The 25,994-nt window shown below is 43.5% G+C and overlaps 1 protein-coding gene across 2 annotated transcripts in view; it reads right to left on the bottom strand.

The window, feature by feature from the left end:
- Positions 1–25,985, bottom strand: part of Elp1 (elongator acetyltransferase complex subunit 1) — a 55,867-nt gene extending 29,882 nt beyond the window's left edge. The window contains exons 1-14 of one of the 2 annotated variants that reach the window (XM_075967184.1): positions 25,766–25,985; positions 20,056–20,218; positions 18,829–18,981; positions 16,935–17,016; positions 15,828–15,908; positions 13,663–13,748; positions 10,039–10,135; positions 9,689–9,779; positions 8,388–8,511; positions 7,575–7,668; positions 6,124–6,354; positions 4,974–5,144; positions 3,488–3,587; positions 819–1,001 (exon numbers count right to left, since the gene is read on the bottom strand). In XM_075967184.1, the coding sequence (XP_075823299.1) occupies positions 819–1,001; positions 3,488–3,587; positions 4,974–5,144; positions 6,124–6,354; positions 7,575–7,668; positions 8,388–8,511; positions 9,689–9,779; positions 10,039–10,135; positions 13,663–13,748; positions 15,828–15,908; positions 16,935–17,016; positions 18,829–18,981; positions 20,056–20,205 (1,643 nt within the window). In that variant the 5' untranslated portion in view covers positions 20,206–20,218; positions 25,766–25,985. The remainder of the gene's footprint in view (positions 1–818; positions 1,002–3,487; positions 3,588–4,973; positions 5,145–6,123; positions 6,355–7,574; positions 7,669–8,387; positions 8,512–9,688; positions 9,780–10,038; positions 10,136–13,662; positions 13,749–15,827; positions 15,909–16,934; positions 17,017–18,828; positions 18,982–20,055; positions 20,219–25,765) is intronic. The other variant, XM_075967185.1, reaches the window with a different exon arrangement.
- Positions 25,986–25,994: the final 9 nt, after the last annotated feature.

The following is a 25,994-nucleotide window of genomic DNA, read 5'->3' as shown; positions in this document are numbered from 1 at the left end:
TATATGAACAAAAAAGTAGTCTTTTGAGAAACAAAAATTAAAACATCAGAACTATAAATGACTTTTTTACATAGAACACTAATTTTGAAGACAGTGGAAACTACACAGTGTAGATATTTCTAATCCACTGCTGTGTTGTCAGAAAGCAGGGTTCTGCGGAACTCGGGGCAGCGCGGATCTAATGTAGAACACAGCCAACAGAGATCTTCACAGTAGGCTTCTTCCACAGCATGAAGCTGTGAGCTAACATCACCATGGTAACAGGTAGAGCTTTAGTTACAAATCAATGAGCACAAGACTAAGCAGCCAGTCTTCCACTGGAAACCTGAAGCATTCTGGGAGCTAGCCAGAAATTTTCTCTACTATACCCCAGGACTTGAATGACAGAAATCTCTTCAGTTGTCAGCACTGTTACGTGACACAGATAAAGTCATGAGTCAAACACGCTTAGGCCTGGGGATGGGGAACTGGCAAAGAAAGAGGCTTTCTAGTGTAAACAAACCCACACAGAGGAGGGCCAAGTTTGATGATACTACTTAAAAGTAAATGTAGTTTCTTTACTACACTGGCCCATGAGGATTGACCACGGTAATTATCTATTAAAATCAATAGTAAACTCTAATGTTTACTTTGTGAAATCTCAGTGGATAACTAAATAAAATATACAACTTACAAATGTTTTGCTTATTTGAAGGCTCCATTTTACTATTTCTTGACACAATTTTGATCTATTGTCTAACAAGGAAGTCTTGTCCATACACACAATGTGTAACTTCACGGCCAATTTACATACTGAATACACGAATGAACCACGATACCTGACAACCAGCTGTCCCTGCTCCTCATCCGCCTCAGAAGGAGCCACAGTCAGACGGCAAATGGCAGACTGCAGGCTGGTGTGACTGTGGCTTATGGCCAGGAAAACGGCTTCTTCAATCCAGGTGAGAAAGCTCAGCTGCAGCGGGTTTACCTCCTCATCTTCACCATTCCCAAGCTGAATTCTGTTTCGAATAGTAAAGAGTGTCCTAGATGAGAACTTTAAAAACCTTTCCTTATAAAGGAAAACTACAGTCAACTCATTATTTAAAGAAACAGAACTTGAGCTACAGCCCTGAACAAAACATCTGTACCAACCACCACCCTTAACTTCCTAAGACTCCAGGAGCCGTGGAGAGGAGACTGAAAGAATGGACATGACGAGGCTACCGCAACCACGAATTCACAGCAGCGGTAGGGACCTGCATAGATGGTATGGATGACTCCAGGCCCCAGCCTTCCTAGGGATCCACTGGTAGTTCATAGTGGCTGCAGCAGATGCTCATTTTTGAGGACGTGGCACTAGGTAGGAGCCCAGGTTCCAGTGAATGGCTCCACACTCATGCACATATGGGCCGCACTAGCTGGACTTAGTAAGTTATACAAAGAGGAGACATAGCTGGGCGGTGGTGGCGCACGCCTTTAATCCCAGCACTAGGGAGGCAGAGGCAGACGGATCTCTGTGAGTTCGAGACCAGCCTGGTCTACAAGAGCTAGTTCCAGGACAGGAACCAAAACCTACGGAGAAACCCTGTCTCAAAAATTCAAAAAAAAGAAAGAAAAAAGAAAAACGAGGAGACATAAAGGTAGAAGGATTACGTTTGGAAGGGGGGATGGCAAAGCAGAGCTGGAGGGAAATGGGGATGGATGTGATTATATTTCGTTGGACACATGCATCAGAGTCTCAAGAATAAAAAGCCTTATGTGAATACCATACCAGAACACTCCAAAATAATGTTTGCCTTACTTAAGAATGTAGGACTTATTTTAAATCCACTTCCTCATATCCTAAGATCTTTACATTTGAAGAGTATCCTTTTGAAACTGGCTATGTAAGAAAATTCTCGCCCTTGTGCCTAGGCTACTAAACCACAGGGTTCTCCCAAGATACCAATGGCCGGCACTCAATCCGTCTCCAGCAGTTATCTGCCTCAAAAGATACAGGACCCTTTCCAGAGCACCTCACATCCAACCAACCAAAACCGGGGCAGCTTCCTTGCTTCTAACACTTTCCTGTCACCTCACAAAGGAGAACTCCTGTCCTCTGGGTCCAGGGGCAAGTCAGCTTAGCCGCTCTGCTTAGTCTGCTCTGCCTGTTCCGTTAGGTCCCCCTCTACACTGTCTCCACCGCACACAGCTCGCCCACAGTCCTCACCACACAGGCCTTCCTGGCTCTGCTTCTCACCAGCTTCCTCCCAATTCTTTCCCAACCTCAAGCAGTTCTTCCCCAAGGATCAAAATGAAGACTCATGTCCTCCTATTTTCTCTGAATGACTGGGATTTTCCTTCCTCTTGATTTTTAATATATTCTAAGCCATAACTGTGTAAATGATAGGTCATAGCATCACATGGAGTCACAGTAAAATTAATAGGGATGAATAAATAAATAAACAAACAGTAAAATGATATGCATGCCAAGGAACTGAGGCTGTGACTCTTACATGTGTGTCTGTCCCGTGTGTTTATGTGTAAGCTGGAGGACAACTGCAGGTGCCATCCCCAGGAATACCATTCACCCCAGGGTCTCTCACTAGAAGAGGTGTGGTAGTGTAGTTCTCTACCCACAGTTGCCATGAGGTGCTACAAACAGGAAGCCTGAGCCAAAGCAATGGGGCTGAGAGGCTGTTAGAGCCCCAAACACCAGGAGTCAAGCTGCCATATCTCAGGGATTTAGTGTGGTAACTGGAGCTGCCTGGCAGAACATACAACGAAGGAATACAAGCTCTCTCCCCAGCATTCCATATGCAGGCACCACAGCATAGACTTCCTTGAAAACTACGGATATATTAGATACATGACTCACACCTAAAAATCCATTTCTAGATTCTCTTACTTATTGTACTTGTTTCTATTAATTTTGTACTGAGTGTACCTAGTAATTAGGAAGAGAAACATTCCAAACTGAAGAGAATCAAACTCTGGCTCCTGCAGTTAGCAGGTCCATGATCCTGGGTAAGCCATTGCTTACCATCTAATTCTGTTCTCTTATTTGTTGGTGCTCTGTAGCCAGGACTTAGGATTTGGCTCCCATGCCCTTCTGTAAATGCCTCCAGTGGATCCGAGGTTCTTAATCATACCAAACCGTTTGTACTGCTGCATCAACGGGAAAGTGCACTCTGATTTTAACCTGAGAGTCTAAAATTACAACACCCAGAAATTCTATAATCTGGAACAAGACCAAGATAGAGGCTGAATTCAGTCATTCACAACTAGCACCATGTATATCCCCATTTATGTGAGTGAATGCAACTGTGCCCTGGTGTCTTTACCTCCATCTTCTCACGGGAGTCTCCCTAGAGAAGGCAGCTGTGGGATACAGAGCACCAGTACACTAAGTGACCAGGCTCAGCTATGGCCTACTTCACATTTCCCAGAACACATGCTGGATGAACTCAGGACAAAATGCTACTTGATCCTACTCCCAGGGACACAAAACTACTCAGGAACCTACCTGTATCTCTTTTCCAGCTGAGGAGTGCTAAGAGGAACTTTAAATCCATTTCCACCCACAGCTCCCAGCTTCACTGTGGGATCCAAGTCTGGGTTATCACCTAGGAAACAAAAATGCAAACATCATTGCAAGCTATTGCTCTAACACCAAGAATGCAGGATCTTACAACTTGTGGGATCTAGAAGACAAATGAAGCAATCTAAAAAATAATGACATTTCAACTCCATTCCTCAATCTCCACATACCTTTCAGGCTCCATCAAAAGCTGCTTTCCATTAATACCATTTCAGCCACAGTATTTACCAGCAGGGGCAGGAGGAGGCCGTCTTCCCCAACACTACCATCAGTCTCCACCGTCCCCAGCCATCTCTCAGTAGTCTCACACCCCCCACAGTCCTTAGCCTATACAGACAGTCTTTCCACTGTTAATGTAGCTCACTGATAGCAGCCAATACAATCCTCTAAAACCCTGCACCCTGTCCCAAGCTCTCTCGTGGCTCCTAGCTCATTAGGAGAAAAGGCTTTCAAAGCCTTAAAAGAGCTGTTCCCTGTCACCTCTAAGTCCCACCCACCACTCTCCTCTCTCAGCTGTCCTCCTATGGTCACTGACCCGACTGCTTGGAATGTTCTTGTCCACATGTGCCATTTTTCTCTCTGGTTCTCCCAAGGACTCTGCTCAAGGACTACCTCACAGAGAAGCCTTCCTGGGGACACTGTCCCCCAACAGTCTACTACCCCTCCCCCTCACTTTCTTCTATGTCACTGTACGCTTAACTGTGCTGCGCAGCACTTACCAGCTGACACACTATAGCCCTGACAATGAACATGTGAGCATGACCTATTTAAAAGCCGCAACAACAGCACTGCACAGAGTGGAACTGAAACCAGAGAAGCTGGTGATCTGTGCAAAGAGAATTCCCATGAAAAGCAGGCTGCTTGTTTAAGAACTGATGTGAAGACAGGAACTCCACTGTGAACTGACTAGCTCTGATTACTCTCTCAGACGCTATCAAGGCTTGTCCTCACTAAAACTCCAAAGTTACAACTGTCAGGGCACAACCACAGACCCTCAGAAATAACACCAAATGTCAAGTTTTCCAAGACATAGGCATACGGGCACTGCCCATTCATGGCCACATGTACACACCTCTATAAAGCAGGAAAAGGCTCTGACTGCTCCTAGGAGAGTCCTAAGATTGTGTGTGATTGTGTACAAAGGAAGGAGAAAGCAGGGAAGTCTGTGAAACAGGATGATGCTGCACAATTCCCAGAGCTGAATGTTATTCTCAAGTAATGGATTCTTCAGGGTCATCAAGGCACAGGGAAACGTATGCATGAACCAAGTAAGATAGAAAGAGAAGAAAATACAGCCAAATAAATATGATGACCGTGAAAATCAATGAGACTGGAATTCTGGAAGCACTGGCGCTGAGACGACAGCACACTGTGACAATTGTGCATCAGGGGTCAGGGTGTTTCTACTTACCACACTTGTAGACAGAGATCTGGTTACTGGCATCAAAGACAGCAAGGTCATTGCTCTTTCTGAGGGGCGCAGAGAACATGACTTGATTCACTGGATGTGGGATCAGCAGCCGGTAGGTACACATGGGAGGTGGGATCACAGTCTGCCGGAAGACTGTTACCAACAGCCTGTCTACACAATGAAAATGCCGATGAGCCATGTGGGTGTTCGGTGTGTAAAAGCAGACAGGAAGCATCATCATGCAGCAGCTCATCACGGTAACTTCTGGTGTTTCCTCATTAATAAGCGTAAAAAGAGCACGGGTGTGTGGAGCTCTGTCTGTGCTGGCTAGTGTGGCCTCCGGATCTACACTGCCCACACTTCAGAGCCAAAGATCGGGGCAAAAAACCCAAGAGGTCAAAGTTCCAGCTTAGAGAGACTAAACTAGAGTAACAATACCACCCAAACCAGAAGGGCCACTATTGGGAGGTTGAGGCAGGAGGGCTGCCATGGGTTCCAGGAGCCTGGCCTACACAGGGAACACCAGGGTGATATACCAAGACTCCATCTAACAAAGGCACCCCCCAACCAATACAAAGCACTTTTCCATGAACAAATTGGTAATAAGGCATAACTAAGTTCTCTGTATAGAACAGGATTATAGAAATCAGTATTAAAAGCACTATACAGAACACTTTAGTGTCAAAACTGTCTATAGCAAATTGTCTATGGCTATTTTATTTGGGAATCCAGTTCTCTACCACTGATAGCTACACCTAATTAAAAACACCAATATCCCCACAGAAGATAAATATCTAGGATGTGACTGAGCATCCTAGAGAAAGAGATAAGTTTACAAACACAGTGCAATGCACAGCCAATACAAGGCTAACAGACCCCACTGCCCCTCCCATATGGCTCCGCTGTTCTCTTCAAAAGTCAGACAAGTCAGTGTCTAAGGTTATAAGCATGGTTGAACAGGGAAGCTGGGTGGAGTGGAACTAGGGTTTTTCTGAAGAATATGTTTTCTATTTAATGATGCTCCCAGTCGTCACACATCAAACACAGCCAACACCAAACGGGTATTTCCCCACTGTTCTGGTTAAACCAGCACATCCGCAAGCCCTGGATCAGGACATGCATGTTCATGACACATTTCCCAGCAGCTTACTTCCGTCAATGACAGCCACATTTGCCAAGTCACTGGCACTATTTCCAGAGCTCCGGTCAGTGGTCCAGTGCCAGTCACAGCATATATAACGCCAGCCCTGACAGAGAATATGCAGCCGGCCTGGCATCACTGGGTCCCACAGCAGAGACACGACCTGGTTTATCCCAGTGGTGCTGAAGGGCAGACTTTGCTTGAGATACCAGTGATAGTTCCCCATGGTCCAGAGCTGAACTGTGTGTGGAGGAAAGGAAAGAAAGGCTATCAGAGACCAGAGGATCGAGCTGCAGACCATTAGTAAGAACGGAACAGGATAACTTTGCATTTTTCCAAGAATTCTTCTTCCTGTTTGGTCTCTCTAAAATAATTCTATAATAATCAATGTCAAAAGATAGCTAAGACAGTATTTCAGGACGTTTTTCCCATGCAAAGTTGAGTAAAAGATAACCAGATACAATGTGCATCTAAGTACCATACTACAAGGATACAATCTAGAGTGGTTTCCACTCCTCATTACTTAAAACATTTCCTTAAAACTTTAAGCAGGGTTGGGGGTTGGCTCAGTAATAGAGGGCTTGCCTCGTAAATCTAAGACCCTGGGCTAGTTACCCAGCACTAGGGGAAGAAAGTAAAAAAGACAACATACTTAATCCCAAGTCTATACTTAAATACCCAAATATCTTAAAAGCTACATAAAAGTCCATCCCATATGTAACCTAAATCTACTCACTTCTACAGCATTTGCTTCCTGCACTGATTCTAGTTACAGTTTGTCTTTGCTCTGCTAACATCTGGTGCCCTCCCTGCTCAAGCTCTGATCCAGATGCTTCTCTGAGAGACTATTTATTTATTATGTATACAATATTCTGTCTGTGTATATACCTGCAGGTCAGAAGAGGGCACCAGACCTCATTACAGATGGTTGTGAGCCACCATGTGGTTGCTGGGAACTGAACTCAGAACCTTTGGAAGAGCAGGCAATGCTCTTAACCACTGAGCCATCTCTCCAGCCCTCTTCTCTGAGAGACTTTAAAGAAAGAGGTTACCCCCACGATGCATGAAAGTCTTACAAGCAAAACCAGGATTCCCAGGAGAGAAAGAATTCTGTCTCAATACTGCAACACAAAAATCCTGACTAAAGTTACAGCCTGCCACAGAAATTCCCCTACAGGCACAATTTGAGTCAATTCCTTAAAACAGAGCCAGTCTGACCTCTCCTCTCCCCGCCCTCCTCCATCTATATCCCAATGGTTCTGCTTCTCTAGAGAGCTCTGAATAATTCATGACGGAAATCCTCTTGAGATCCAAACCTAACCCCTCCCCATCAGCATCTACCTACTTCAGGCTACACTGAGTTCACCAAAGGCCTAAGGATGAAAGAGGAAGGAAACCCCACAATCTTCTACTTTGATATAATACATGAAGCATGAACCAAAGTTCAACGGCTGTCATACCATAACTTTTCAGAATAGGATGGTTTTCCCTTGGAAGGTCTTCTAGCCACACAGCAAGCACAGTAGAATCTGCGTTCCACAGCAAGTCATTTACCTGGTAAGGACAAAAGACACCCCTGACCTTCAGCCTCTGTCTACTTCAAACTCTTTATAATAGCTGAATCCCCTGCACGCATAAACCAAATAACTCCGCAAAACTGGAGCTGACCTCCAGCTCTAAGTTAGTAATCTACAGTTGTTAAACCAATTTGTGAAACTGGTATTATAAAAATGACTTAAGATATGCATTATGCTTAAAGATTTAAACACAAATTTAACAAAAAGCAATGTAACATTTTTAGAAAATCAAGAAATTTGACTATTAGACACAGTAATATCTCATACTACATTAAATACAGTAATTATTATATTAGTCATACATACTTAATACTAATTATGATACAATAGAGGTAAAAATGTAGTTTCATTAAAAAACTCTCAAAAATTTACACAAGATTATCCTACATAATTTTTAAAAATTTTTACATAATTAAAGGTTTCATGTGTCCCCACCCACGATTTTAAGTACATAAGCTATCTGTCTAATGTTTAAATATTTATCGCTGGGAAAGTTAGTCATCAAAATAAACAGCAAGAACTAGTATTTCTCTTTCCTTTCTGTGATTTTTCTTAGCAGAGAAGAAATGCCACTTCTGTTCTAAGAGTCAAGAGCCATCTTTTCTACACAGCAGCCTCCATTCCTAACCTCTGGCAACCCCAAACCTCTGCAGCCAAGAGTGCTCTAACTGGACGACAAAGACTTCAGACACTTACTTTAACTTCATCTTTGAAGAAAGGAAGTGTAAATTGGCCATGAAGAAGTCCGTTTTTCTCAAGAAACACAACATCTTGCTGGTTGGGTTTATCTTGAGTAGATGCAATCAAACTGCCTGAGGGTCTTAAAGAAAAGCCAGAGTTAGAGCAGTCAAAAGCTCGTCCTGCTGCTGGCTGAGCGCAGAGAAGACTGACACAAAAGAGTCATTTTTTTTCTCAGAAGAAAAAAAAATTAAAAGTCCCCTTTTCTAGTCAGGAAGAGGGGTGTGTGTGTGTGCGCGCGGGGTGATGATTCCGAGAAAGTTTGAAGCCCACCATTTGTGTTCTGACAAGCAGTTCACCCCAACATGGAAGAGGAAAAAATAGCAAGGCACCATTTGCACATAGTCTTTTTTATTTAAATTGCAAGTGAATGGTTAAAATAAAAAAAGAATGGCTCAGCGGTTAAAAGCACTGACTGCTCTTCCAGAGGTCCTGAGTTCAATTCCCAGCAACCACATGGTGGCTCACAACCACCTATAATGAGATCTGGTGCCCTCTTCTGGCCTACAGGCAGGATACTTGACTGACTGACTGAATGAATAATAAATAAATAAATCTTAAAAAAAAAAAAAAGAAGTCTATTTTCTCCACCATTTTAAGCATGACATCCTAAGTAATCTTCCTTTTCAGTAGCATGGATCATGAACCTTCCACGCTTAGGCAGGGGCTGCACCATTTCTCTTCTGAAATTGTCTTAGTCCACATGCCTCATTCGCATTTTTCTCCAATGTTTTAATTCAAACACTTAAGTAACACCCAGTCCCACCAGTATTAACTGGTGGGAAACAAGGTATCTGCAACCTAAAGGCCTACTGGATTTGCATGTGACAGATGCTGCAGCAGTAGGTGCATTTATTCTATCTATAGCTATATGCACCTAAAACAGGCAAGCTGTAATCCGCACAAAGCCCTGCACCGAGGAAGCCAAGGGAAGGCAGGCAATCGAGTCTAGCCTTCAGATTTCTCAGCCAGCAGACGGCCTGCTGTGGGATCTCTCTCCAGAGGAAAGCGGCTTTTCACCCAGGTCTCAGAAAAGCCCCCCTAGTCCCACAGAGCCTCCCACACGAGGACTAGATGCACTGCTTGCTGTTTCCCACGATGGTCCCATCAACAGTGATAACCTTTGCAGAAGGCTAGAGACGCAACCAGTGTGGGGCCTGGGATGAGGGACCCTGTGAAGAACCCAGGATCCAGCTGAGTTCAGGAGGAAGGGATGGAAGGGAAAGCAGGAAGAACCCTAAGCTCATTCTCATACTCACTTCCAAGCCAGGTGGGGCCCCAGTCCTGGCACAGGCTCGCTGGTTGAGTGCAAAGTAAACTCTCGGTTCCATACTCTGATCTTCCGAGCCCCTGCAAGGGAGTGGAGTAAACAAACACACACACTTAGAGCATAACTCTCACGTGCACCTACCCTACATGCTCAAGTTTGCACTGGGTAGGCGACGCCAGACCAGCCAGCCTCAAAGCACTCTCTAATCCTAAGCCACTGCCACCCAAGACAGCACCTCTTCCCCACTCTGTGTGATCAATACTCTGTTCAAAGCAAAAGGAAAAAAAATAAACTTTTCTAAAGCTTAAATAAAATTTTAAGTGTAATTTATTTCCATACCTGTTTGTGGGCAAACAACACTCACAGCAAAAAACTGCCCATCCCCACGCCAGGTAATATGTGGTCTGTGGTCATCCCAGGGCAGGGCAGACTCATGCTAAAGAGAGAAACACCAGTATTACTGGGGAACCATGATCCCAAGTCAAACAACCCTTGGCCACCAAATATTCATCTTTTATATGACATTGACACTAGAAAATGGCTTCAGAGACTCTCTTGGAACCTTTCTAGAAGGGCTCTTAATCCGAGAAATCAAAAATAATTTAAAAACAAAATAAACATAGCCTTCCTTCTTTGGGCATTAGAGGTACGGCAAATACAGGTATTAAATGCAATCAGCGAGGGAGGCGGTTAGGAAACTATGGCAAGGGAAGAAGTCTTCTGTCTAAATGTAGTCATAGCTCTATTTCATGGGTAGAGAAGAACCAGCAGCATCCACTGCAGCATACACAGGATACAGCGATCCTGCTCCTGGCAGTATGGGCTGAAGAAGGGTCTCCTGTGCCACTGTGTCTCTAGCCGTGAGCACCAGGCACATCTCCCATCCCAGTGATTGCTCCACTTCAAAATACTGCTAGCTCTGCTCCGCCACAGATTAGATCTGGGTAGACTACACTGTGTATTACTAAGATGCTGTCCTTTGGCATAAAACACAGACTTCCTCTAGTGTAAGGTTGTTGTGAAGCAGTTTTCTCTAAGATGACGCATTCCTTCTTGCAGGGAAGCTCCTTAAGCAGGAAGGTTAAAAACTCAAAATAGCTTCAAGAAGTCCCTGAAACTGACTAGATTCACTAGGCCCCTCCCTCCTGGTGTGGAGGTCCTTCTGTATATGTATTGCTTTTATTGGTTAATGAATAAAGAACTGGCTTGGCCTATAGCATAGGAGGAGGAAGGCGAGGTCAAGAAGAAGCCATGGATCCACCACCTGAGACAGACACTAGGAATTTCAGCTGATAAAACTCAGCCATGTGGCGATACACAGATTACTAGAAATGGGATATAGTAAGATGTAAGAGTTAGCCAATGAGAAGCTAGAGCTAATGGGCCAAGCAGTGATTTAAATAATACAGTTTCTGTATGATTATTTTGGGTCTAAGCGAGCCAGGTGGCCAGGAGGAACAAGTGACCCTTCCTCCAGCACCCTCCCAGCAATAAAGCTGAAGGCTTCTCTCAGACAAGACAAGCAACAAAGACTCTGAGACTAGGCCAGTAGCTTCCTGGGAAAAGCAGAAACCAGCTAAGCTGCCTGGAAAAGGTTCAGACTAGAGTCACTTGGAATGGACCCTCTCCAACCTGTTGAGCTGCTTGTAGGCTATCCAGTATACTCTAGGTTTCCCAGGTTTTGTGACTGTCAAAGCTAGGGTGGACCTTGATAATGCAGCTGTCTTTGAGTCTTTTCTGCTCCTGTAAGTAACCTCTTACCCACAGTCCAGAATATAACTCAATGCAATTCACTGGTTTGGGGCTGGAAAGATGGCTCAGTGAAAAAGCACTGGCTGCTCTTTCAGAGGACACAGGTTCAATTCCCAGCACCTACATGGCAGCTCACAACTGTTTGTAAATCCAGCTCCAAGTGATTTGACACCCTCACAAAGACATACATCAGGCTAAAACACCAATCACATAAAATGAAAATTTAAAAACCATTTTAAAATTCACGGGTTCACCCAGTTGGACTCTGGTGGCATCTGTACTTTAGTCTGTCCTGGGAGCCTATTCTGGGGTGAGTAGACATGTGTTGTGCCTCCCTAGGAAAAACATTGTCATGAACAGGTTGAAGATTGAAATGTGTAACAAACAACATATCTATAAGTAATGAAAGATGGGGCTGCAGAGATGGCTTGGGGACTAAGAGTATATAGGCCTCTGCCAGAGGACCCAAGTTTGGTTCCCAACATCCTTGTTGGGTGGCTCACAACCACCTGTTACTTTGGCTCCAAAGGACCCAACATCTCTGGCTTCTATGGGCTCCTGCACTCACATGAACACACCTATACTCACAAACACACATAGACAATAGAAACAAAAATCTTTAAAAATATATGAAGGACAGAGAAATACAAGGAGGAATAAGGATGTTCATCTATCCTACAGGAACAGCTCCTAAGAACTGTAAGAGATTACATTACACTTCTACTGTTCAGTCCAAACCCTGGCAGTCTGAAGGTCTTCCTCACACCCACACCTGATCTCTATCCTACAGCTGTTCCTTCTAAAGGTTTCAGAGTTAAGACGTTCGTACCACCTACTCCCTCCTTTGTCCCCAATAGTGTCTACTGAAAGGAGCTCCCCACAGCCATTCCTGATTCCCTCAGTAAACAGAACACAAGAGCCAGAGTGCAATAAGGAAGATGAACCAGATTCTGTTGCTATGGAAACCCCCAAGAGTTCCCTATGTCAAATGCAGTAAAGGCAAAAGTGGCACCACGGGGCTACAAGTATGCCATCCTTACCACTTCTCCGACGTTTCTCCTACTATCCAGTCCCTCCTCAACGTCTTTGAGAAAAAAAAAACCAGCCAACCTTAGCGTTTTCAGTACTCGTAGGTTCCTCTGCCTAGAACACTTTCTGGAGAGTGACAAGCTCATGCCTTCACTTCCTCCAGGTCCATAATCAAATGGCACCTGCTCTGCATGGCTCCCACATCCCACCTGCTGATATCCAGCACTCCCTATCCTGCTCTATTTTCCCTGAATGTCATGTAGGACTGTCTTGGTTAGTAGGGTTACTATTGCTATGATGAAATATCATGTCCAAAACAATGCAAACTGGGGGGAAAGGGTTTATTTGGTTTTCACTTTAAGACTGCAGTTCAGCATTGAAAGAAGTCGGGGCAGGAACCTGGAGGCAGGAGCTGATGCAGAGGCCATGGAGGGTGCTGCTTACTGACTTGCTCAGCCTGCTTTCTTATAGAACTCAGGATCACCAGCCCATGGATGTCACCACCCACAATGGGCTGGGCCCATCAATTACTAATTAAGAAAATGCTCTACAGGGTTGCCTACAGCCCAATCTTATTGAGACGTTTTCTCAATTGAGGCTTCCTCCTCTCAGACGACTTTAGCTCGTGTCAAGTTGACATAAAGTATCCAGGACAATTACCATCAGATTAATGTCTGTGCTCTCCCAGAGTGTGCATGCCACTGCAGATAGCGGGTTTTGTTTCCTATTATGTATTCAATACCTCACACAGAGTGCAGCATATGTAATCCTTAATAAACATGTTTTAATTAGTGGCAGAACTCATTACAGAAAGCAAGAAAACATGAAGTGACTTCACTGAGCCCAGCAAAGTACCAGCAGGGAATACTGAGTGCTAAAGCGACACAATCTAATACCAGACCATTCCCATGAGCGTTGCTTCTGAGTAGGCAATGGGCTTTTAAATCTGTTTCTTGAAAGCTGTACCTTTTAAGTAAAGGCCTTTAAGAAAGAAAAATTAATGAGACAAATTAAAGTATTCCACTGAACAGACAGTGAGAGTGGATACAGTACATTAGGAAGAGAACAGTATCTCTCTGGGTAACTCATTTCCAGAGGGCACTGTCAGGAGATATTGGTATGATACTCTCTCAACTATGGAGTGCTCCAGGAATGGTAGAACTGAAGAGCTAGCAAACTTACCACCTGCACCGGAAAGGCTGCTTGCCTGCCTTCTGAGCCCTGGAACTGCGTCTCCCTACTGCCCCATCCAAGAGTGACAAACTTGCCTACAAGACAAGCAATAAGCAGATGAAATCAAAACAAAGTCTTTTCATTCATTTTTCATGAAGGTAGTTACTGACAACTCAATATCCTGAGCATCAGTCATTATGTTAAAAACCGAGCTTCATAATGATACACAGCAATGATCTTGAGAGGGTGAGATGCCCTTATCTTGGAAAGCATGACACAAGTCACAAGTCTGACCAAATGATTAGTCAGAATGAACTATGAAGAATTTATAAACTATGTCCATGAATCACAGAGCAAATAAATCAAAACAATAGCTAGGAATGAAATTCTAATGTTTAGCTTTCAACCAACCAAGCTTTGTGTTGATGGTGGAAGGGGCTACAAGTCATCAAATGTAGTTCCTCATTAGACTTATCCAAGACTCTCGAAACTGCAGTTCTACCAGGGCCCTAGAGTCTTCTAGCACTGTCTGCATCTGCTCCCTAAACAAGGTCAGAAGATTGGAGGATTCTCTGTACACCACTGACTTGAAGCCAGAGTCCTGCATGTAGGTACTACACATGCATGGTAAACCTTCACAGCCAGAAAACATCCATAAAAGAATTCACCATCCACACCCACATACCAGCAGGTCTCCATTTTCCTTCTGTTCTTATTCTCATCATACAAACCTTTGGGGTCACAGCAAACTCTTTTCCTATTCTATGACATATCCAAAGTCTATTTCTAACAATTTTTAGGCTGATATTTCTCATGTTAGATATGGATAAAAGGAAAACACAAACGTATACTCCAAAAGTTTCTGAGCTAATTGCAAAAACTGTACTCATATGCTTGATGAGCACTAGATTCTTCCTGAATCCATTCCTTATTCTAGGGCCACACTCATCCTCAGGAACCTACTCGTCACCGTGTCTGTAATCTTTCTAACACACACACCACTAAGAGCCGACTTATTAGAAATAAACAAACAAGATGACCACAGCATATAAACCCCACCAACATCCAAAATCTTTTAGCCCTGCAATCCTGTCCTAGCGCCCCAGCTTGCTGCCTATGCCAAGGTCCCTGAATAAAGCTTGGTTCCCATAGGGAACAACTGCCTTGGTCTAGTACTCTACTCTTAATCATTGTCTATCAAATATCAATCACAAGGTAACTGAGACTCAGCTCAAGCCTCTAGCCACCTCCCATCTCCAGTGATGTTTTCTCCTCTCTTATGGCTCCCCTAATACTTCCACATCAAATCATCACTGAACCTGTGTCATACGCTCTAAGGGAAAAGTGAACAGCGTAACGGAGCTTCTAGCACTCACAGCACTCCTCGATTTGATTCTAAAGATTTAGCAAAAAGGCACCTCTAGTATTATTTTGTTTTAGTTTGGTTTGGTTTTTGGTTTTTAAAGACAGGGTTTCTCTGTGTATTCCTGGACACCCTGGAACCTACTTTGTGGACCAGGCTGACCTGTAACTCACAGAGACTCGCCTGCCTCTGTCTCCTGAATGCTAGGATTAAAGATGTGCACCCCACCACCCAACTCTGAAGGGATGAAAAGAGCAGTGTCCAAATGCTACCCTGGAGTGGGTAAGGTGGGAAGTGTAAAGTCAGACCGTGGTTACAGTCCTCCTTCAATCAGGTCAGCTGACAGAGCTCCTTACAGTCACAAGTATCTCCTCTCCCTGACCCATCAATATACTCACAGCCTCAGAGGCCAAATGATCTTGGCCAGATCTTAGCAAGAACAAAATCTGAGAGTCACATGGAAAGTGAAGATTCTGATCGAGCTGGCATGGAGAAAACAGTCTTCTCCCACACTATCTCTTTCTTGTGGTCTATGAAACTGTACTCCAAACGTGCTCTTCTTATTCTAACTTGAACAATACTTTTCCTGTAATTCTCATCTAAGTCTTTCCTGAGGTTTAAGTAATGTCCAGGAAACCTTAAGTACAGAATATTGAGAAAGCCACCTATCAGATCTGAAGAGACAGGGGGTTTATGTCTGCTACGAACTGGGATGACTGAAGTTCTTTGGGCATATGGCAAGTATTATGCATAAGAAAATGAGTAGAACAGAGGAACTTCAGGTTAGAGCTTGATTCAGACCAACGCTTACCTTCACCAAAATCTTCCTGGTGGATCTGCTGCTCTGCGATCACTTCAAAGGCTCTTGTCATCATAATCAGGGTCTGCTGACCTTTGGGGAACAAATCAAAAACTTTCTTGTTCCTGTAATAAATCAACCATTCCAAGTGTCTAGAGCACTGGAAGACACACAGAAGATATAGAAGACAAAGGGATCTACATGGCACTAGCACCCAGAGGAGTTACGTTTAGACGGGGTGGAAAGAACACAGCATACAAACTGCTCTGAAGCACAAGCTCCAGCACGCCAGTCACCAGATGCTATTCTTAGCGACTGATTGTATGGAACCCAACATGAATGTCCTCAGAGCCCTCCTCTATACTTTAAAACCTCCTAGTTTTCCAAGACACTTCTGCAGAAATAAATTGAACTTCTCTGAAAAAACGAGTATCAAGGGAAAAGAAAAGCAGGCACCCAGAAGAGCTGTGAAAAGGTGTTTATAGACAGGCTCGACTGCTACCCCAGGCCTGAAAACCCGAGCTTGATCCCTAAAACCCATGTGGTGAGCTGGCTTCTGCAAGTTGTCCTGTGACGTCCACATCCACTCTGTGGCATATGCACCTACACCCACGGCCTTGGCGTTACTATAGAGGTCCCTAATTAGTAAAATGAATCCAAGAGCAAGCAAAGACAAGAGGCTCATGCAGAGTCTAGGAGAGTTCTGTAAAGGTTTCTCAAAGAATGGGAACTGGCTCATGAATAAGAGTAATCAGGAGGAAAATCTGTGGGGGCTTAAGGGCTTAAAAAAGGTTAAAACTCAACTGCAAAATGCATACAAAATCAACAAATGTGAAGGAAGCTGAGCGCACTCCTGCGTTTAGAGTGGTTAACTCTGCTGACACTGACGGCTCCCACTGTGAACTCAGCAGATTCCTCAGCTCTCAGCCCTGCTTCTCAGTCCCAAAGGCTATAAAGCTGCACAACAACTGGTGTGCTAGCAGAGAGGTAAGACTTAAGAATAGATTAACTTGGCTTTATTCTGCTATCACTGTTCCAAGAAGTTTCCAAACCTAAGGAGACTGTATGACATCAGGAGCAAGTTTTACACTGCCAGTTAGGCACCAGTGACAACTTTACCTGTGACAAGCAGCACCAGTTCTTGATCAGGACTCCAGCTCATGACAGAGATGCCATTGGCCACGCTCCCAACACATTCCAGCTGTATCAGAGAAGAATATCAAAAACGGATATGATAGTTAGAACACCATTGCCTGAATGAAGATTTACTATGGACTCAACCAAAACAATCAAAATGTAAAACCCAAAACTGAAAAGATCCACGAGATGTGCCTTCAGGAACAGCTGTTGAGACACTGGACACAAAATTAAGCATAGTGAGCAGAAGGGACACAAGTCTCATGAATGAGATAAAGCAATGCTGCTCGGAAAGGCTTGTTACTATTAAGGTCCTTGGGAAATAAAGTGACTCTAAGAGCAAGATCTCTGTGATTCTGAGGCCGATCTGGTCTACAGAGTGAGGCACAGGACAGCCAGTGAAATCCTGTTTTGAAAAAACAAAATAAATAAATAAATTGCATTAAAGAACCCAAAACAAGGCTTGGCATAATATAAACAATTAGTAATTACAAGCTGTAATTATTATCCCACTCTAAGTGACACAAGCGGAGCTGAAAAGATGACACTGACAGCCACAGCGGCTCAGCTCGGGGAGGCAGAGGGACACTGCTGTGAGCTCAAGGCCAGGTTGCTCTACAGAGAGTTCCAGGACAGCCAGGGCTACACAGAGAAACCCTGCCTTGAAACAAACCAAATCAAACTAGGCAGGGGGGAGATGTCAAATTAATTGGGCAATCTTTTTGTGATTGTTCCTGCTGAAATAATGGCAATCCACCAGCCTCAGCTTTCTAAGTATTGGGACTGTAGACATGAGACACCATGCCCTACACTTCAAAGAAGTATTTTAAAAAGATCAGGAAATTATACTACTAAGAAGGTAAGAAAAGAAGCTCGGTGGGTAAAAGTGCTTTTTGCACAAGGCTGCCAACCTGAGTTCAAGCCCCAGAGCCTGCATGGTACAAGGAAAGGACTGACTCCCACAGCTTGCCCTCACCTCCACACCTACCATGGCATGGCCTCTCACGCACTCACCTTATACACACAAAAATAAATTAATTTTTTTTTTTAAAGAAAAGGGGTTGAAAGACAGTTCAGAGGTTAAGAGTACTGGCTGCTTTACCAGAGGACCCAGCTTCAATTCCCAGCACCCACAGAGCAACTCACAATCATCTATAACTCCAGTTCCAAGGGATCTGAAGCCTCCTCTGGCCTCCACAGGCATGGAAGGAAAACACTCATACATATAAATTTTAAAAAATTAGAAAAAAAAAAAGATAAAAAAGGCAAGCCAGCACTTAAGAGGCAGAGGAACTCTGAGAGTTTGAAGCCAGTCAGGAAGACCCTGTCACAAAGAAAAAAACAAAAGGGGGGGGGACAAAATAGAATGAAGTAAAAAAAAAAAAGGGAAGGAAATCCATAAAATGAGACTTATTCTGGAGTGAAAAGATAATAGGTTGCAGTCAACTCCCCTCACGTCCCACACTATGTTTCCAGTGCACTGCTGTACAAGATAGTTAGTATAGTAATACATACATATCATGCATGCAATAGTGTGACTGTAGTGCTTGTATTAAAGGACTCTAAGTTACCAATCAGAATTCGTAACAGAAAACATAAATCAATTAAAGAATTCAGACTTCCTCAACTGAGAAATTCAGGTAAGAGGTAGAACACCACGAAAGTTTTTATTCAACTTTTAAGTTCTAATTTGAAATGTAACATCCCAATTGTCCTATTTGATAAATACGGGCAGTAGACTTAACTAAATTAAGGTAAGGCCATTTAATTTCCAAGTGTTTCAATACGATGGCTATAAATTAGAAGACCCAACACAAAGGGAGTGAGAGCTCAGCTAGGCTACCTGACACCTCCTCCTCACTGGCCCTTAACCCACCTGGCGCGTGCTGAGGTTGCAGAGGATGACATCCCCAGAGGCAGTGGCCACACACACGGACTCCTGATCCGGCAAGCCCTGAATGCCCACAATGCAGCCACTCCCATCCTCGGGAAGAAAGCGTTCTGCCACCAAAGAAATTTCAGTCTTCACCTTTCACAAAAACATACACGTAAGCAGATTAGTGTTTACATTCAAGAGCCATCTGATTTCCAGAAATAAAATGTTTCTCCCTAGATTAAAACCCAAACTTTCATTTCAAAAATGATACAACTCTATTGTCTTTAACAATAGCTGATTTAACCTTTTTTTGCAAAACAAATGCTAAAAAAGTAGCCTCTTTAAAAATATCCAATAAAAAATAAAGCTAATTACTATGCCCCTTTTAAAAATACTTATTTATTTATTTAATGTACATTGGACTTTGCCTGTATGTGTATCTGTATGACAGTGTGAGATCCCCTGGAACTAGATTTATGTTGTGAACTGCTACATGGATGCTAGGAATTGAACCCAGGTCCTTTGGAAAAGCAGCCAGTGCTCTTAACCTCTGAGACAAGACATCTCTCCAGGTCATGACTATACTCTTTATGCACTTTTTTTTTTGTCAATGGAGAGATCAAATCCAGGGCCTCTACCATTGGGCTACATGACCAACCCCCTAAATACAGTTTCCTAAGATTTCTACAATGTGGGCAAAGACAACAATTCACCTAAATAAAACACATGAGTAGCAACAAATAATCAAGGAAACATTGAAATCAGCTTTCAATTTTCAGAAATATCCACAGTCAGTTCAAGCACTAAGAACTGGGATTTTAGTCCATCTGGGTTAGAAGCCTAAACATGCTTAAAAGACTGCAAGTCTGGGGTATGGGGTTCCAAATCCCAGCACCACAAAATAAATAAAATGTAAAAGGCCCATGGACAATATTCATGTGGATTCCTAACTGATCACTATTATAATGCAAATTCACAGTAGGCAGGGTAAAATGTGAGGTGACCCACATAAACTATAAGGTCAAAGCTTTGCCAGCTTGTCTTACAAGATCAGCAGAGATCAAAGTTGGCTACTATTTAAGTTCTATCTAGTAAGCCATCTACAAAAAGCAAAGAGGACAACTACGCAGGAACCGCGAATTGCTTTGGATACAGAGGGGGACTAGCGGCGAGAAGAAAACAAGCACAGGGCCAAGCCAGGAGCTGGCATCTTTATCAGTGACTTACTTCTCTTTGCTCAGGATCCACTTCAATCAGCCCACATTCGGAGCCGATGAGCACTGTCCCCCGTTCAGTTCGGAGACAGAAACACTGAGGTTTCCCTCGTGCTGGAATGTCCCTAAATTCCAGAGTCCGGAACAACTTCAGATTTCTCATGATGAAGCAATTTCTGAGGAAAAACAAATATCCCTTGATGAAACATGAATGCCTACAAGAGTAACCTTAAAGTGATAAATGGCCATACTCATCTCAAGCATGATCCATGGAATAGAGGTGTGGTTATTAGAGTAACAGGGTACTTACTGTTCACGCGAACATACCAGCACATACACAATCACACTCTCATCCTAGAGGGACCAGTTTTACACATGGCTAAAGTGGATATTAAATTATATGTCAAATCTGGAGACATAATCAAATGATAACCACAGTATAGACTATTACTGTTGCCATGATCAAATCACCACATTCCATATCCCTCTCCATGAACCTGGATTCTATTCATCAAAATCTATGCTGCTCTGTGTCCAAAGAATCCATGATATGAATTCTATAGCAAATGAATAGGACTCACTTCTCCCCATTACCTGTCAGTAACTGTGACTACCATCCTACCAATTATCGTTTACGTTTATAGAGACCCTGGGTCCCTGTCTCTGGTACGGGCAGAGCCAGCCTCATCACTGCCGTCCCTGAGGCAGGAGCAATAATCAAGTATGCTGTATGTCCAGACACAGAAATCCAGCCCCAGGCCTCATCTGGAGTTCCTGAGTTTGAATACTAGTATTACAGGGACATTCTCCCAAGAGTTAGGTCCTGATGATGCCAACATGCTGAAGGCTTCCCTCAGCATGCCTTCTAAATTACTTCAGAGTTCCCTTCACTTTTTCTTCCTCCAATAGTTATTTAATTAATTCTTCATAATAAATCCTGCTGAATAAATCCTTCATAATACTCTATGGTCTCTACTTTTCTGACTGGACTCGAACAGATAAACACAGCAAAACAATTTGAACTTTTTTTTTTCTTTTTTTTTTTTTCGATTTCTTGAGACAGGGTTTTTCTGTAGCTTTGGAGACTATCCTGGAACTCACTCTGTAGACCAGGCTGGCCTCAAACTCACAGAGATCCACCTATCTCTGCTTCCTGAGTGCTGGGATTAACGGCGTGCACCACCATCACCCGGCACAATTTGAGTTTTTAAAAATCACTGAGTTCAGGTCTGTAAAGAAGGCTCAAAGGTTAATTGATGTGGTATTCCCCTCTGTATGCTATGAATATGCTCTATTACTATTGGTTAATAAAGAAGCTGCTCTGGCCTATAGCAGGGCAGATTACAGCCAGGCTGGAAAAGATATATCGAGGAAGCAGGCAGAGTCAAGGAGATGCCATGTAGCTGCCAAAGGAAAAAGATGCCAGTTGCCAGTCAAAACCTTACCAGTACACCACACATCTCATGGCAGTAAACAGATTAATAGAAATGGGTTAATTTAAGATGTAAGAGTTAGCTAGAAATAGGCAGAAGCTATTGGCTAAGCAGTGTTGTTATTAATATAGTTTCTGTGACTATTTCGGGTCTGGGCAGCCTGTAACAAATGAGCAGTCTCTGGTTACAAAATAGCACACCAACGTGGGGCAGCTACATCCACAGAAAACCTGAGAGAGCTTGGAAAAAAACTCTAGACACAAAAAAGCCAAGAGTTTAGCGCAGCTTCTTGATAGCCACATTCCCCCCCCCCATGGCTCTCTCTGCTGGTGTGAACAGGGGCATCATGGCTCCTTTAAGAGAGGTCTTCTGTGCGGCTTCTTTAGGGGCGGGCTTCCTGGTTTGTGCTAGTTGCACAAACAGCTCTGATTCTTTCAAGAGACTGAGCACTTAAATGGGGTCTGTGAGTAGTGTGTTACAACTGCTTAATGGAGAAGTAGACTCACTGTGACCCTTGAGTTGGGGCCATGTGTATGGCTCTCTGACGCAGTGAAAATGCCTCCACCATGTTGGACTGGGTGAAGCCAACAGGCAGGGCCACGGAGTTGGTCCTAGCCACACCCACTTAGCATTTAAAAGAAAAAAACGTTCTTGGTCAAAAAATAATTACAGATATGCATGCAATAAAGACAAATTCAGATGGAAAAGCCTCCTAAATGAGTCGCAGTGTTGGATAAATGTACATAGTCTTAAGAGAGAGGAGAAAGAGCATAGACAGTTATAATATAAAAGAGTACAAACAGTCATCGATTAAAGGAGTAAAAATAATAAATATTAAACTTGTAGAAAAAGTAATAGAGGGGCTAGACAGATGGCTCAGAGGTTAAGAGCACTGACTGTTCTTCCAGAGGTCCTGAGTTCAATTCCCAGCAACCACATGGTGGCTTACAACCATCTGTAATGAGATTTGGTGCCCTCTTGCGGCCAGCAAGCATACAGACAGAAAATTGTATAAATAATAATAAATAAATCTTTAAAAAAAGAAAAAGTAATAGAGTAATAAATGTAAGCCACATAATGGTGGAATACACAGAGAGTCTGGATTATGTATATTATTGTGTTATCTTTGACTTTTTTTTTACTGTGAATAAGCTAAGTACAGAGAGAGATTTGATTCCGGGGGCTGCTAAGTTAAACCAACATAAAGGAATCTTGGCTTCAAAATTTGGGCCTAAGGATATGTTTTGGAAAAGAGGTTCTGCTTTTGTTTCCACAGAGGATAAAAAGCTGGGGATTCCCTACTGGCTAATATGGTTTGATCAAACAAGACCCCTGAAACAATGGCCCAGAAGGTCCAACATCCATGACAGCTTCAGGACTGCTGGCTGAGATGGACCTACCACATAGGATACCCCTTAAAAGACCTGAGTAACAACACCCCAAATCAGCAGGAAGTAGTCTAAAGAACAATGCCCAAATACCCTAAATGACTATTTATAAATGTTTGCTTACATTTAAAGGGAAATATGTTATAGAGATGAAAACTTTGCATTGGTATAGATCTTGGTCTATTTATTTGTTTGTTTGTTTGTTTGTTTGTTTGTTATGTATACACTATTCTGTCTGCATTTATGCCTGCAGGCCAGAAGAGGACACCAGACCTCATTACAGATGGTTGTGAGCCACCATGTTTGGAAGAGCAGGCAATGCTCTTAACCGCTGAGCCATCTCTCCAGCCCTATTGAGACAAATTTAAGGTCAATTTTGTTATATGTATTTTTCTGCTCTTGATTAAGGTATTGTATTTTTGCAGCTCATTTAAAAATGTAATGCATAATTAAGAAATACAGCTAATAGTCATCTATAATAGTCAATTTTGAAGTCATGTTAGTTAGGTTTCTAGACGTACAGAGATATATTTCCGACGGATAGTTATTCTTCAAACCTTTCAACGACCAGCAGAATATGGCATTTAAAATGTTTAAAAACTTAGGACTTTTCATGACAATGAGACACATCTGCTCCTGGCAGCACCAATCTACTTCAAGAGGATGATGGGCATTGAAGAGGCTCCTTGTGGAGTTGGTTAGCTATTTGGGCAAGAAACTGCTCTTTCCTGGACTGTTTGATGTTACGCTATATAAACTGGATATGCAGGACCTGTACAAAGATGACTGCTGAAGTTGCCTAAAGAAGGTAAGATGGTCCTTTGGGGTTCCTGCTTTATGAAAGAGTCTGCCATACATTTTTCAGGACACAGAGGAAAGTGACTGACAAACTGCCAATATAGGCAGACCTGTCTTTGAAATTTCCTTCTTCATGAGAAAGTCTGCCAGATACTATGGGCCAGTAGGCTGATGGATACCCCAACAATACAAAAGATCTGTGGGTTCAGGCAACGTGATGTCTCTGTCAATTCTAGAACTTTGAAAGTTGCTTTCAATGCACTTTCTGTTACTTAGGTAATATTATATCCTTCTGGGGTCTTTGATGGAGTTGAAGAATAGTTATAATTATAGCTTTACTTAGTTATGATAAAAGATAGATACAAATATTATAACTGTAATTCTTGCTTGATACCTGTTTTGCTATATCTAATTTTACTATGTTAAAAGTTAAAACCTTCCTTTTTATTTAGACAGAAAAGGGGAGATGATGTGGGATTCCTCTCTGTGTGCTATAAATATGTTCTATTACCATTGGTTAATAAAGAAGCTGCTTCAGCCTATAGCAGGGCAGAATATAGTCAGGCTGGAAGAGATAGAGAGAGAGAGTAGGTGGAGTCACGGAGATGGCATGTAGCTGCTGAAGGAGAAAGACACCAATTGCCAGTCAGAACCTTACTGGTAAACCATGAGCCTAGTGGCAATACACAAGTTAATAGAAACGGATTAATTTAAGATGCAAGAGTTAGTTAGAAAGATGCATAAGCTATTGGCCAACCAATGTTGTAATTAATATAGTTTCTGTGTGATTATTTCAGGTCTGGGCATCCACGAACAAAAGAGCAGTCTCTGTCTACAGTCAATGAGTACTGGCAGCTCTTGCAGAGGACTTGAATTCAATTCCCAGCACCTACACAGCAGTTAACAACCATCAATAGCTCCAGTTCCAGGAGATCCCATGCCCTCTTCTGGCCTCCGTGGGCATGAAATGCAAAGAAAGCCCATTAATCTCCCTAATGCCCCCAATCCTTTTAGCATCCAGACTGACTTCTCTGAATTCTCATCCCCATAATCCTCACTTCTTTAATTTTCAAAGGAATACAGCCCTGTACTTTCCCAAATGCTTTCAAAGAAAAGAAAAGAGTATCTTCCAGGATCATAAGCTGTTAATATCCTTCCTCTGGCACCTCTATCTCCAACTCCCCTGATTCCATGAATTTAACTTTTCCCCATCCACGTATGTGCTGAGGGTCCTATCATATAACCCCAATCATGTCCGAGTAGTCTGACCGCGTTCCATTTTCTCCCCTTGCTCTTCTTCTACCCACCTGCAGGCTAATCATTCACAACAGGATGCATACTAGATACCTAACTAAAAGGAAAATTAGAGAAACCTATATACCTAGCTGTAACTGAACAAACAAATCCAAACTGAACATGAAACTCAGTATCTCCTAATGTTATCATAAGGTGGCCATTACAAGCACATGAAATGCAACCTGAAAAACAAAGGATCTGCTACTCTTTTACCAAATGACAGCTCATCCTAGCCTGAGACTTATTGTCACCTGTCTGTTTCCACAAGCTAAAATTGCCTCTTTTTCACTCTTTCACATTGAGATATTCACTGGTTGTCATCACGACTCTCATTATACAAACGCATCCTTTACGCAGTATCAACGATCCGTTATGCGACGTCCATCAAAATTTGCCAAATGTTAGGCCCCGAAGACAAAAGACTACGCAATCACGCCACAGAAATCACGGCTTAGGCACGCCAGCTAAGGAAACCCGGGATACAATACGCCACAGAAAATGGGACCCTCTGCAAGGCGCTGAAGCCTCCATGATGGTCTAACAAATTCCTGATAGAGGTTTTATCTACACGCGGCAAGGAATCCATGCAGCTGGGGGAGGGGATCCACAGCCCCGGCAGCTGTGCCCCGCAGCGCTTCATGATGGTCTCGGGGAACAAGCGTGCAGAAAGCACCTAACACTCGAGAGAGGCGGTCCAGGCCTCTGCACGGGCAGAAATGCGTGGCTCGCCCCTGCTCTAGGACCGTCCTGGATTTGCTGGGCCTGGCCGCGCGCAGCGGCTCGGGCGGGATCGCCCGCAAACGCTCACCTGAGACGCCCTCGCAAGACTAGGCAGTCGTCTCGGTCTGCGGCCTCGAGCTCTCACGATGCACTGGGTTTGGGAGGAATCCGCCACTGCACACGAGCGACGGAGACTCGCACCACTGATGGGCGAAACCCGTCAGCTTGCGCAAGCCAGGCGCAGGCGCAAGCGCGGCGTCACTAGCGAGGCGCGTGGGCGGCGTGACGTCACCGCGTAGGCGTTGCCGATCGATCGG

This window comes from Microtus pennsylvanicus, chromosome 3 (assembly GCF_037038515.1).
Source record: "Microtus pennsylvanicus isolate mMicPen1 chromosome 3, mMicPen1.hap1, whole genome shotgun sequence".
NCBI classification, from domain to species: Eukaryota; Metazoa; Chordata; class Mammalia; order Rodentia; family Cricetidae; genus Microtus; species Microtus pennsylvanicus.
The sequence above is the reverse complement of the archived record's forward strand: the minus strand, read 5'-3'. Positions and strand labels throughout refer to the sequence as shown.